This window comes from Antrostomus carolinensis, unplaced genomic scaffold, assembly GCF_000700745.2.
Source record: "Antrostomus carolinensis isolate BGI_N321 unplaced genomic scaffold, ASM70074v2 scaffold13800, whole genome shotgun sequence".
In the NCBI taxonomy this organism is placed as follows: Eukaryota; Metazoa; Chordata; class Aves; order Caprimulgiformes; family Caprimulgidae; genus Antrostomus; species Antrostomus carolinensis.
In genome coordinates, this window is record NW_010290623.1 from 906 (window position 1) to 16,132 (window position 15,227).

Below are 15,227 nucleotides of genomic sequence, written 5' to 3' on the forward strand. Positions count from 1 at the left end.
TTTACAGTTATTTTCAAAAGCATGCCAGAATGCATGAAAATTTAAGCACCAGATATAAAATTTCAAAATGTTACGATCCCTTGAAAACAATGAGTTATAGTAGAGAAAGCAATTACTTTTTAACCTCCTGTATTCCAAATCAGAGACTTAAATCTCAGACAAAAACTCTGTACTTCACCTCAGTCATTATGTTCTAATTATATTTCACAAACACATAGAAAGAATGAAATTACTATTTTTGGCTATTTTAATGATTTTCATAACAAAACAACAAACTGTGACCACCTACCTAAAATAATATGAAGAGCTGATGTTACTGGATCAGAAATGCCAACAGTTGAATAGCATATGCAATCTGTTGATCCTGAAAAATAAATAATTAAAAAAGATATTCATTCCTATCTTTTCAAAACAAGTACTATTGGCACGGTCCTCCAAACAAAACCATTATGTTCCTTTGGCCTGCCCCTTTCTATTTTATGCAACAAAGTAAATATAAGTATACAAATACTATGATTTAAGTCTTAACTTTTCTTTTTCCCCCAATGAGTAGGATTTATTTCTCTCCATACAGAGTACAAAGATTTTCACAATATAAGCAATAAATATATAGCAGTTAATGAAGCAAAGTAAGTTAATTCACATGAAAAATTTCAGGATTACATTAAAGCTTTTATATCAATTAAGGATGGAAGGGAAGGAAGGCCTATACTGATTCTCCTTTGCTTAAGATTTCTTACTCATTGAAATCTCATCAGAAGTTGGCCAGTCTCCTGGTTTTTTGGAGGAGTGATCTGAATTCCAGAATGTCAACATCCCCTCCTCCTTCAGCTGCATGTTAAACTGGAAACTCCTGCTTAGTTCTGTTACTTGAAAATTAGTAAATACTTGCTTTCAGGAATTAGTTTATAGATAGGGGAGCAAAGTGAATAGATATATGCCTTTAAAGTCTTGAACAAAATACCTACAAGAAGAAAGTGGGGGGAACTTTAGGTTTCACCTATATTCTTTGTTACTACCTACCTTCAGGCCACTCCTCACTCAGTACATCCACTCAGTATTTTAGGTGCTGTTTAGAGACAGCCAATTCAATTCTTCCTCATCCCTATAAAAAACAATCTAGGAGCCTAATGTAGGGTTCTGATTCCTACTCTGCAGCTGGGACTTGAAAGTCAGGGCCAAATGTACTGAAGCATTTTTGCTGCACCACCTAACTCAAAATGTATCTTGTAGTTTCTCCCATCCCTTCCCTGAAACTGAATTCCTTTAAAGTCAAGGCTGGATATCTGAAAACAAAAACTTATTTTGTTCACATACACGCTCTCAGATTTGCTCGATACTCCAGATGTAGAGTAGCTCGGATACAGAGTACTGCATTTCTGAGGCCTAAGCAAAATGAAATAGAAAACTAAAATGGAGGAATAAGCAATCACTATTTAAAAGCCCCTTTTGGTTCTTTCTAACTTTGAAAACAGTCAGGGCACATACAGTTATCAACAGGAGCAAAGAAAATCCCTTCCCCTCCAACTCACTTTTTAAGGAAATGGACACCACTTCCCCTACCAGTGAAGGGCATGAGCGAAACTTCTATCAAGTAAAATACTACGCAGAAGCGTGTCATAGTGAACAAGGAGCAGCTCCAGGAGCCAGTTAAAGAGAATATAAGTATAACAGAACTGGAGAACAAAAGAAACAGTGTGACTAAAGAGATCTCTATCTACAAGGTTGAGGTTCAAGACAGTACATGTGTACCATTACGAGTATATGCCCTTGCACAGGAAATGGGACTCCAATTTCTCTCAGTACTGTAACAAACAAAGTACACAGATGATGTTATCATGCCACATTTGGAGTTTTATAGCAGAAAATATTAAATAGAGTCCAGATACTGAATCTATGCTTTACTGGAAATTTCTTCAGTTTCATTTTGCCTCATACACTTATGAATTTCAGTTAGGGAGAAAAGGAAATTCTCATTACTTTTTAAAAGAAACAAAAAAATAGCCACTAAAAACAGCCACTACAAGATCTGACCTGAACTTTTACTGCTGAATGCACAAGCTTAACATTTCATCCAACCTTTTTCATTTCTTCAAGATCGGTTTGCATTCGGCTGCTAGAATTACCTTAGTCACATTTGTCTTGATGTAAACAGAGCTTCCAAGTGGTCTTACACTATAGGTGAGAGGAGATGAGGAGAATTCATGCAAGCCACATTTTAACATCAGAGGCTTATCTCCCTATACTCTTCCATAGTCAATTAAAATATAATGTACCTGTTGGGCAATTTTATAGAATTTATTTTCATTTTTATTCATTAACTAGCAAGAGCGGGCTAAAATTAGATCTGAAGTCTGAAATTAATTCTGAGATTCTAAAATGGCAGGCTGGAGAAGACACCAGCAGTGTTTACCAACTGCCAAATGGTCCCTCTTTCTCAGACATGCCAGTGGAGTACCAACTAGAAACAGTAAGATACCAGTTTTTTTTTCTCTCTCAGAACCAGCAGTATGGAGCAACAAAATGGGTACCATTCCAAGGGAATATAACTGGTCAAAACACTACACCAAGCACAACCCTAATGGTACTAGTTTAAAGGTCACAAAAATGTTCATGGCTAAGGATTTGACTCTCTCTGAATACTTCATAACCAAACAGCAATTCTAGACTGTTATGCAGGTCTTGAATAGATTTGGAATCTACTACTGCTGAAGTAGTGCTCTGAGTAGATGAACATGCAAACCCCACTAAAATCTGGCTTATTTCATCAGTATAAATTTGATATAGAAAGCAGGATCAGAATGTAAATACAACTTGACTAATATCCCTTGATTAATAGTTTAGGATTGCCAGAGTACTCAGTTTGCGCAAGAAGCTTTCATAGAGCACAGCTCTTGAGTAATGTTAGGTGGTGGATGTTGTTTGTGCAGATGCTGTGTTGTTTGGATGTTGTTAAACCAACAGAATAATTATATACATACTCGGCCAGATTTTCTTTGGGGATTTTTAAGGGCAACAGCCCAACTGAGTGAAGGAAAATAAGAGGTTTTTATGGGTTGTACAGAACTACATACAAATGTGAAGAAAGCAGTTGAACCGCTTGTTAACTGAGCCCTAATTCATTAAAAATTAAAGAGCTTCAGTGTGGAAACTAATTTTTTCATTGGTGTGCTAGAAGATAATAAAATCACCATGCAAAGGAATGATTACTTTTCAGGTTACGACACCTAGAAGTAGCTACATGTGTATATGGAACAGCTTCCATTCTGGTCAAGATCTTAACAGGAATGCTGATGGCAGTTCGAGCTTGATTCGAGGTACTCACACACATTTGAAGGGCCTTAGGAAACAAGGCATCTGCACAAGACAGGCAGATACAACACAAGATCTACAGGCTCTGTTGACTGTATTGACCAGATACCTTCTGGCTATAACATGAGATTAGAAGCCCACCTCACCTGCAGACACCTAAATGTAAACATGAAAATTTGAGTATCAATTTCAAACTGAAACTCATCCTAAGGACAGTAACTCCATTACCTAAAATGACACCAGCCACCAGTGTTCAATTGCTACAGATTACTCTGCTTGGCTTCCAACTGCTACTCTAGTACAACAGTTGGCTTGCATAGGGCTAGTACATTTCAACGATGGCGGCACCATACCACCATACATAGATAGGTGAATACCAAACTAAATGTCTGAAATCTCCCAGCTAAAGAAAGCTCTCATCCTAGATATTCTGATATTAAGAGCCTACTGAAAACATGAAGTGTGTAAGTATAACTACTCTGAATCTTTACCATACATCATGTACACTAGAGCCCTGTTTCATTACCCATTTTCCCCAAAGTCTGTTTGTTATTAGGAGGTATCATACAGCCATGTAGTTGTCATATAGGTAAATTCTTCTGTTTTTTTCCTCCTCAAATTTAAACATTGTAATTGTAAAAAATAAATTTAATGATTTAGAAATTATCAAGGAAATCCTTTATTTTCATTAATCACAAGGAAAAATGATTGATATGTATTTAAAATATTAAAGAGTATGTACTCCCCATAAAACACTATTGCTAAAGTAAGATCAAAGAAACCAAAGTGATGAACTGCACTACATGGGATACAGTACAGCTAAATCAGCAGATTTTCCCCTTTGCATGCAAATATTGATGGATATTTGTGAGCAGACAAGTCATGGAGACAGGTGCTCAAATACCACCTCACAAGCTTTAAATTGGTCATAAAACCACCAAAGTTTTATGAAAAAACAGATGATTTACTGGTTGTCTGGAAAAGCTCGTGCCATTGATTCTGTGGACACACACAAATCAAAGCGCTAGAATTAATCATGTGAAAAGTGACCAGATTACTAACTTACAACCTAAGTTTTCTTAAACCAAACCACAAGCATGCTGCAGGATATAACTATTAATTTTTTGTGCTTTTATTAATGGAAAACTAAACAAATTCCAAAGAACTGGAAGTACTACACTAAGCAGATGACAGAAGCAACAGTCGGCTAGATATTGATCCTACAGAAAATTTGAATTTAATAAAGAAACAGAAATACTCTTAGTGCTCATGAACCGCGTTTCCTGTGAGATACTCTTGATAGGGGCAGGTGCTCCCACAGGGCACACAGAATTCTCAGAAACATACTAGGCATGGTAATAGGATTTTGTACTGCACACAGGTAGAATAACAACTTCAGTGGAGGTTCTGTATGTTTCTAGCATTTTTGTGAAGTCACAATCCATACAGTCACCTCATAAATGAAGTGTCAGGTGAGTCACGCTAATGACAAAGTAACTGTATACTCTTGATGAGGCAGCAATTAGTACGTTGAAAAATCTAAATAGTGACTTTTCTGGGAGGTAATTTTCAAATGACAAGGATCTGACACATTCAAAAGCAAGGGAAGAAGCTACTGTTACAGGGAGAGATGAAGGGCCTGGGCATACAGTCATGTTCCTACTCCAAGTTTTACACACTTTCCTTTCTACACCCAGAAAACAAGAAAACAAGTTTAATATCTGCAGACTGATTTAAAAAGGAACAGTTCAGAAGGACCTTGGTCTGGGTTTTTTTGGTAGATAATTACTTCAGCAAAAGTTCAGTACTACAGTACAACAGAAACGGATTAACACAATAATGGCAAAATAAGGACATGAAATTAACATAATAGGGAGAAGAAACCTTGACTTAATTGTCTTCATAGCAGTCCCACCATATTAAATACAGTATTTAGCTCTAAGATTGTAATTTCCAGAATAACATTTAAAATGCTGAAGGAAGAACACAAAATATTGCACTTTAGATTTCAAAATGAATATATTGAACCCTGAAATAAGATACTAACTAAACTGCAAACATCATTAAATATTACAAATGTCATAACAGAGAAGGCTTTGGACACATCACTTGGAGTCATTTAAAAAAAAAGAATTAGATAGCTTTTTATGCTATACTATAATGCATTTTTGAAAAGAAATTTTACAGCCTAGATGACAGTAGTATAAGAGTCCAGTCACACGTCATGATTTTACTTGCATCTTGTTTTTAAGTTTGTGAATAAATCCTCCATCATTTTTCTATACTACCTTCACATAAGAACTCTGTATTGTCTTGAGCATTCTTAACTTCTACAGCTACACATCAACATGCTGATCATAATCACAGTGCATGCTTCTGTCCTAGACATTACAGACTTCATACCCTGACCACAACATAAGTAAAAGAGATCTGGATACACTAGAAGCCTAAATCACTATAGCAATTAACCTTTTGTACCTGCACTTTACTCAGGCTTCCCTAATGTTTGGAAGATTTTTACCCTATCCCCAGGGTAGGCTGGCAGACTTGATTTTTGAAAGAATGAATGTATTAATATTATGCTACAGCACAGCATGAAGTAGGATTTTTTTTCTACCTACTGAGATCAGAAGAGTATTTAATCTAATCCATTATCTTTCACTAAAGAGTCCTCCAATCACAGCTGACAGCTTTGTCCTCCTGTTCTATGCCAGGTTTAGTAAGAAGAACAAACTACTCTGGCTACAGAGGATACAATTTTAATACTAAAACATGTAGATGAAAACTCGGTGTCACATGTCCTAAGAGAAACAAGTCTCTGTTTTTAAGTTCTATGGAGGCACACTACCACTCTGAATGCAGTAAGAAACCATGGCTGAATGTGCTTTTAAGGCTGGATAGCACAAGGAGGAAGTAATAACTAAATAGAAGTTTTCAAGTTTTCATAGGTGCATTGACTTGTAGTTATCACATTACAGTACAGAACTCTGTCAGGTTGCTACAGCCTCCAAGTACTCTTAACAGCAAATCTGCTTACAACAGCAATCAGTTAATTTACACTGGCAGATTTGAAGAAGGGCTGTAGCTAAGAAATTCAGACGTTAAAACTGCCATTTGAGCAGTCTGAGTTATTGAGTTATGAGTTATTTCATTAGAATGTACCATGAAGTATAAGTGATATTTTTTAACCAGATAACACACTAAGAAAAGAGACTGTCTAGAAACAGACACACATGTTCAAAAGAAGGCATCAAGCAGGGACTTGCTCCAGAATGTGGGAATCATGATTTACAAGCAGCATTCAACATTAAAAAAAAGAGCATGGTAAGTTGTGGTTTGTGGTTGTGATTAAACAGTGTCTGTATTCAAACTAACACTCAATTCAGCAGATTTAATCTTTGCTCAGAAACTGTCAATTTAATTATACAAGGGTTTGAAACTACAAATGAAATACTTAATACTAAAATATTCTCATCTGAGCATTTTTGAGTAATTAGTTTTACTTCATAGGCAGAATCCCATTGTTAAGTTTGTTATACAAACTGATTTTAATACAAAGCTGTAACAAGTAAAATCAGAATATACTTAAATATAGTAATTCTGTTATACAGAACCCTTCATGTGCCAGCTAATAAGGAAAATGAAAAACTGTAAGGGAATATTGCAACTTTTAGGTATCTAACCCTTATTGTACTGCAAGCAGAAAGGGTTAAGCTTCTTCAAAGCAACAATTCAGACCATTTGGGTTTAGATACATTCTTCACAAAGACATAACTAGTATAAAATTAGTCACCTAAAGCCTGAGAGTACAAATACACCATTTTACTTGGTGTATTTTTATAATCTGTGCTAAATGTTATCATAAAGTCTGTGTTTTAGTTCTAGTCTGAAGTTCATGTTTACTTCATATCCCACTTCTTTAATTCAAATCTCAAACATCTGACAAGAAAAAGACAACAGCATAGAAAAGACAATGAATTATCCATCTGTCTTTCCACAGAGTCCTCAAAATTCCAGATGCTATTAAAGAGTTGGAACACTGAACCCAGTCCTGGAAGAGGCACCTGGGGACCAACTAGGCAGAGTGAGGTAACACCTGGGATGCTAGATTTAACAGCAAGATTGATCCAAAGAGTGCCTCTAAAAATGGGCAGAAACCATAACTCAGTCTGGAACCTGAGAACTGTTCCTCAGCTGTATTTCCCTTATGCTTTCTGTGATGACAAATGAAGAGAGGGAAAAAAAAAAAATAAAATTAGCATTTGTTTGGAGTTTGCCAGACCAGTGGGATGTTCTCATAACAATTCTAACTAAATTTGTGGAACATTTGGAACTGGAAAAATATTTATCAGCTAAGTCTCTGTTCAGTACGTTTCACTCATTAATGTGTTCAGATGGGCAAAGGTATTTCTGTCAACATCTTATTTTGTACTAACATACAATAAGCCACCAAAAAAAAGTAATTAAATTCTAAAGTTGCGCATTAAGATTTTACTTCCTCTACAAAGTACCCTTCCCAAATAAAATTGCATGGGATCAATAATTATACCGGGACACAAACAGCTTTAGCTAGGTGTCTTTATGGAATAGCACTGCTCGTATCTTACACTTAGGCCTCAATTTAAGAAGTTATGAATAAGAAGAAATTTCAAGAATAAATTAATAAAGTAAACTGAAAGTTAACCCTTTCTTACCAGCAGGAATTATGCCAATCCTTATATTGCACTGGACTAACGGTGCTTTGGGATTATTTTGGTCTATGCCAGAGTCCTTCTGCATTCTTCCAATGAGACCATGCATCACTTCACTGAACATGCCGTCCCCACCAACACAAACAACACTGCCAGGAAACACAAATTAGAATGCACACTAACAGTCAATAAACAACACAGCAAGTGTTCTACTTTGGGCATGCACTGGGCACATCAGAAATAGTTGTTTTATTCTCTGCCTCCATTTTTGCAGAATATAGTAGCCCACAGTCAACTTGGCAATTAACAAAAAGCAGAAAAAAAATTCAAGCTACACAACTGTAAATGCACCTAGACATGTCTGCACTGTTAGAAAGAAAATGTTGGAATGCAGCCTAAAAAAAAAAAAACTTTTATAATCTATTGCTGTGTGCAGACAGACAAACATCAGTGGAAATTCACTATACAAGGAAAACATTGAACAGGACTGTACATACAGCTTTCTAAGGAAACAAAATGGAAATAAGGTACCTTTACTAAAAAGGGAAAAGTCATTATTTGTGGCTTCAGGCAGAAGTATATTTTACACTATTAATTCAATAGGGATATACATTATATGAAAGTCAAACAGAGAAGTGCAAGCTTGCGTACTCTTTCAACATGCTGAGAGCCCACCAAACACAGAAGTCGTACATCTACATAACCACCCATAATGAAACAGAGTTCTAAATGTTACCAGATGCAAAACTTGGTTTTGCAAAATTAACTCAGGTCAGAGCTGGTGCAGCAACTACACAGATCCTCAATATGCTAAAGCTCAGCAGAGAGTCCACAGCTAAGCAAGTACTAGGAGGTAAAGACTATTTTACAGCAGTATACATTACACACACAATAATCAAATGCACAGCCTGAATTCTAAAAGCATAAACATTCTTTAACTGAAAACCTAATTCAAAGTCACTTTAAAAGAACATATGACAAATCCAAATGTAGTCCCCAGCATATATGTTTAGGAATGTTTACTGTTATCTGTAGCAATAATTTCCAATGCATAAACTAATACTTACTCTTCCACATAGCCAGCAACAGATACTGCATTTAGGGCTTACTTCTCTAATAGACTAGCATTTCACCTTTTAGACAGATAGTAAAAGTCAACTACATATGCTAAAGGACTTCAGGAGAAGCAAGTCCACAAGACAGATGAATTTTAAAAGAACTATGGTCCCTTCTAATCTCAACCATTCTGTGAACTAACTCAAGAACTAAGGAAAAAAACAACTGAAGCAGTTTTACAAAGGCTTGTGCAACAGGCACATGGATAAGAAAGCGTAGGGATTCATACATGTCAGACATATCCTAAACATGGTCATTTCCTGAACAGTATCATTGCATGCTCTAGGTGTTCTGTACAATGATGTAAAATAAATTGCTATATTGTAACTAAATTATTTTAAGTAACTGTCTTTGAAGAGAAGCTGTTCTATTAGTACACTCACCATAAGAAATTCTCATAAAGGGAAATGGGAAGAACAAACAGGAAACACAAGAGGTTTAAATAAGTTGTCTCAAGTAAATACACTTGGAAAGTAGTGAAGTGGTTATCTTTAAGAATCCTGTTCCAAAATTACAGGCATGGCTTTTCCAAATAGGGAATGTGGAGATTAAATGAAGAATCTCATCACTGAATTAAGGGAAAGACATTTATCAGAACCAATCTAAGAGGACAGGTGAATAACAATTAGATGTAGGAATCCAAAGAAGCTTTTCCTTTATGTGAGAAGTGTCAGTCAAAACTTGAAGAAACACACACATTTATGTGGTGCAACCATTTTTTTAAATCTTCCACATAACCATGTGATCTGAAATTTAAAAAGCGGTATTAATACAATAACTCTTTCCTAACATCACTGTTTACCACAAAACCAGAATTGTACATGATGGACAAAAATCAGGCTTGGAAAGACAGGCTGCAGTTTGGATGCTAACTGTCACTAAGGCCCAGACTGGGAATAGAAGAATCATGACATTCTAAAAGGATGCAGGTCTCTGGCCAGGCTCAGTCATGTTAAGGAGCAAAAAGCAAAAAAAATCACCAAAGGAAAAAAAAAATATATATATTCTACAATAAGAGACTGTTTGAATCTGCCAAAAACACTTCAGGTACCACTACAATTGGTCACTGCCACTTTTTGTAAAAAATAATTTGCTAGGAGTGGACAAGGGCTCACTTGCTTCCCTTTTCTGCTCTGTATTAGAATTTCACCAACCATCAGTATTAGCTATTCCAAATCACTTAGGTCCAATGAGAATGAAAAGCATAACTAACTAGGTTTTTCTAGGATCCCAGTTTCCCTCCCTTGCACTTCTGCAAAATTGAGAAAAATGACAGTATAGTCTAAATTGCTTATTTAAAGTCAACTCATTTTAAAGCAGTCGAAATCTAGGAACTCAGTCTGTGAAGGTAGTTTCTTACCACCACAATTCGTCAACGACATACCCTCACTTGATTTATATAACATATATAGATCTGCTCCCCTAGCAAAAGTACTCTGAAAAGACAGAAAGTGCTTTATTTTTGCAGCTTACCAGTTTAAATGTACCTGTCAACAAGCACAAGATACTGATTTAAAATACTGTAGTTATGAGAGTTTATCTGCATAGGTTCTGCATACATTTTCATGATTTTCAAGTCACATAACTTGTTTCATGTCATGAAACATAAACTGGAATGAGTAGTTTATTTATTAAAATATTCTGCTTCTACAGCAGCTTTAATAATAGAATGCAACTTCACCATTCGGTTAGGTCTTCTTTTAAGTAAGTAATTCCACAACAGAAGAAACATAAGTAAAGCCAAAAGATGTAGCCATTATTTGAACAGTCCTACATAGCAAGAGGAACTATCTGAAATGTTTGCAAACATTTCATGGCTTTTACACACAGGCTGAATGCTACTGATGCAGTGTTCTGGACTCATGGTATATGTCAAGATCACCTATATCACAGAATGTTTAAGGGTAGCTTTCAAGCCATCACAGAATGCTCAACTTCTGGACAAGCAGAATTAATCCTACATTTACCTTTAGAACACAAAACTCATGCAAACGTTGTTATACTACACTTGAATATATTGTGTGTTAAAGAGGCTTACTGAAAAAGTTTAGTTTTCCTTTGATACTCCTAAATGTGGATCTCCTATGGAAAGGATTATGCCCCACAACTTTCAGCTGTTGCACGAACACATCAACAGTGAAAGCTACTACTTTAAATTAGAGACAAGAATAGACAGATTACAGAATATATCAGCTAGAAAAGAAAAAAAGGCAAGCGAAGTTACTTACCCATCATATTTATTAATATTAACTTCAAATAAATTGTCCTTAGCATGGTTAGCATGTTCGGTTACTATAAAGAATTAAAAACATTTAAAAAATTATATATATTTTATAAAATGGTATATAATACACAATTATAAAAATGTTATTATTAATTCATTAATTGCCACGATTCTATTACCAAGGTGACCATAAAACAGCCTGCCCCTAAAATGTGTTTCAAAAGACTTTATGCCAAGGGAAGAACTGAAAGAGACATGCACTGCAGTATACACGGGAAAATATTTCACTAAAAAAAATGTGCAAATGTACAATTGGTTTTAACAGTAAAACTGAAAAAGAGAAGAAAGACAGTGTCTTATAAATGAAGAGCTCAAATAGCTCAGAAGTACCAGAAGTTTCAGTTTAGTCAGCAACAAATTGATACAAGGTCGTCATTTATCTGGCTATCTATGCTTTAATTAGAAAACACTCCCCCTCTACTACCTAGTTTTCTTTCCTCAGTAAGAAAAGGTAAGTAACAGAAAGAACTTAGGCTACTCAGAAATCTTTTAAGAGTTCATATTGCGTTTATTAAATTAAAATCTTCATTACTCACCCACAACATCAGTGGATATAGAAGCCAGACTGAAGAGTGGAGCAACTTTCTGTTCATAAATCCTCTTCCCTTGTCGTTTTCCTCCACATGGATTAATATACACAAGCAACTGCTTTGGTCTAGACTCTACAGTAAGGAAAAATATTATAACACATTGCTTTTGTACACATAACAAATTCAACAAGCTACACAAAAACAAGCCTGTAAACATCAGGACAGCATACAAGCTCTTTATTAACTCTTATTACTCTATGCCTCTTTATCAAAAAGCTATAAAACCCCGCTTCATCTATCCTTTTTATTATACTGAGGATACTGACAGTATTGAATTGGTAATAAGACAGCAGGTGAAATTCAGAATCACTTCATCTGACTCCACGTCTCACATTCCTATGCATGTTATTCTTGCAGTACTTTCCCACTAAATTACATTAGTATCACAGACAGACAAGACAAAACACAAGCCAAGGGCAGCAATAGAAAAAGCACTTGTACGTGATGCATACACAGGAATACTTTTACATTAATTTATTTAAACAACAGTCTTGCTTTGGTAACACAGTTAAAACGCATCTGCTTTCTGTGATAAAGACACAATAAGAATACGTCATAAAACTACATGCTGCACAGCAAGTTCTTGCCCTAAAGCGTAACCTCTTCCCCCCCAGGAAACACCTTTGATATTACTATCTCAAGTTTGTTCAAATAGTTACAGATTTACACTGGTGGCAGCAATTAAAGCGATTACTACACCTCTGTACTACATAAAACGGTAGTGCTTGCTGCACCTAGAGAGCCTTCCATTTTTGTATAGAACACAAAGATCTCATAACATTTGCACTTCCTCAGATGGCATTTGAAATTATTCTTTTAAAAGCACGGAATAAACAGTACACTTGCATCCAAGCTAGATGGAACAGATCAAAGCTTCCACACACCCAAAGCACTATTCACCCTCTCTGAGAACCTGTTACCTTTTCTCAAATAGTTTGTTACCAACAGAACGAACACCTGCACTCAGAGATGACTGCCCAGGTCACATCTCTTACAGGTGTACTGAATGGGGGCACTAACCTGCTTTTTGACATATTTTATTGGAAGCTGGATGCCTCATGTTGACATATTCAAAACAAAAATATTAGTAAGATGCATGCTTTCAATGCCTGTTCAGAAGAACTTTTTTTGTTAAATATCAGTTTTTATTCTGTGAGCTTTAAGTACTTGCTTGAGTCACATTGTAGGTGTACTTGTATCCAGTCCCCTCTCTGGCTGTCTCTCAGATGGAGCTCAGACCTACACTGTCGGTAGCTTATCTCCTGTCTTGCCTCCAGCTCCATGTCCTGCTGCTCCTGTCTGGCCTCCCTGGATGAACCCGATTATTTATCTAATCTGGGCTGTAAAAGGGACCTGCTGCTATCCCCATCCCTGCTCTGCCCACCCTGCTCAGACACAGTAAGACTGTACCTGGTCGGTGAGGACACTGCCTGTGCTGTGGTCCTCCTTGACCTCCCTTCTGTCACGGAGTTGCTCTGCTCCTGCAGCCCCCTGACACCTATCAATGTATCTCTTTCTGCAATAACTCCTGCAGATCTAATTTTAGCTTTCCAAGAAGCAGGTGTCCAAGAGTCCCAGAAATTATTAATGGGAACTCTTACTACATAAGGCACATTGTTGATGAGAGACACTGGGAAGGTAAGGCAGACACACAAAAAGCATCATCTTAAAATTGCTACAATCCTTGTCCTCAGATCTATAGAGTAACTCAAATCTCTGAGTTTACATCTGTGCTTTTCTTTTTCCAAAGCTACAGTCATTTAGCTCTGCTAAGCTTCTAATGTGTCCCTATTCTGTGAAAATAATTTACATCTGGGCAAAATTACAAGACACTTATAGTCCTGACTGATTAGAGTAAAACACTCAGTATAACCTAGTGAATATGCAAAATAAAAAAGTAGTTATAAGAATCACAGAATAGTTTGGGTTGGAAGGGACCTTTAAAGGTCATCTAGTCCAACCCCCCTGCAGTGAGCAGGGACATCTTCAACTAGATCAGGTTGTTCAGAGCCCCATCCAACCTGACCTTGAATGTCTCCAGGGATGGGGCATCTACCACCTCTCTGGGCAACCTGTTCCTGTGTTCCATCATCCTCATTGTAAAAAAACTTCTTCCTTGTATCTAATCTAAATCTACCCTCTTTTAGTTTAAAACCATGACCCCTTGTCCTATCACTACAGGCCCTGCTAAAAAGTCTGTCCCCATCTCTCTTACAGGTCCCCTTTAAGAACAGAAAGGCTGCATTAAGGTCACCCCAGAGCCTTCTCTTCTCCAGGCTGAACAACCCCAACTCTCTCAGCCTTTCTTCACGGGAGAGGTGCTCCATCCCTCTGATCATTTTTGTGGCCCTCTTTTGGGTCTGCTCCAACAGATCCATGTCCTTCCTGTGTTCAGGACTCCAGAGCTGGCTGAAGTACTCCAGGTGGGGTCTCACCAGAGCTGAGTAGAGGGGCAGAGTCACCTCCAACACACTTCAACTTTTGAGCATAAGCTGCTCTTAAGAGTTCAAAAAAGCAGATATATCAAAATAATACTAACTGACATAGGAGCCTGTGAAACAATGCTGCAAATGTTAGTAGTTCAGTCAAACTTACTCTGCATTTCAAGTAATTCTTTCAGTGCCTGTATCCACTGATTACACAAGTGCTGATCAACACACCAAAATGTCACATCACTGCACCGCCAGCGGTGATTTCGAGCTTTCTTCACATAATACACTATTTAAATTAAAAAAAAAAGGGCATAGTAAGACAGTTCTGTGAAATGACAATGCTTTTCAGAGATATCTCCAAAATACCTACCTTTGGAAAAAAATGGTAATTAACCCCCACTACACACTTCTGCAAATGACAGAAGCATTCAGAGTGTAGCAGAATATTTGTAAAAAGTCAAAATTAAAACATAAATGAAAACACTTGCTCTAGATCATTACTTTATAGCAGATACCCAAACAAACTTACTTTTAAACCAAATAAAATTCATTTTCCATGCACTGATTATAGACACATAAAAGTTCACTGAGCTTATGTATTATTTTATCCATATTGAAGTCTGCAATGTCTACACAATATAAAATGCCATAAGCTTAAGAGGATAAGCCAAACCCTCACATCAGCTCCCATGAAACCAACAGTGTGAATTTAATTCCATAAAGCTGAATTTTGAGAAAAAATGTTTATAGAGTTTCCTTGCGCATTAAGAACTCGGCTGGTGAAACAAGAAACACATTTTCC

The 15,227-nt window shown here is 36.6% G+C and overlaps 1 protein-coding gene across 1 annotated transcript in view; it reads right to left on the bottom strand.

Annotated features, from left to right (window-relative positions):
- Nucleotides 1–289: 289 nt before the first annotated feature.
- LOC104529495 (ceramide kinase-like) overlaps nucleotides 290–15,227 on the bottom strand; it is a gene marked incomplete at its 3' end in the record, with an annotated part of 20,467 nt that continues 5,529 nt past the window's right edge. Inside the window, exons 3-7 of the mRNA XM_010173832.1 lie at nucleotides 14,589–14,711; nucleotides 11,940–12,065; nucleotides 11,348–11,411; nucleotides 8,007–8,152; nucleotides 290–364 (exon numbers count right to left, since the gene is read on the bottom strand). Of these exons, the coding sequence (XP_010172134.1) occupies nucleotides 290–364; nucleotides 8,007–8,152; nucleotides 11,348–11,411; nucleotides 11,940–12,065; nucleotides 14,589–14,711 (534 nt within the window). The remainder of the gene's footprint in view (nucleotides 365–8,006; nucleotides 8,153–11,347; nucleotides 11,412–11,939; nucleotides 12,066–14,588; nucleotides 14,712–15,227) is intronic.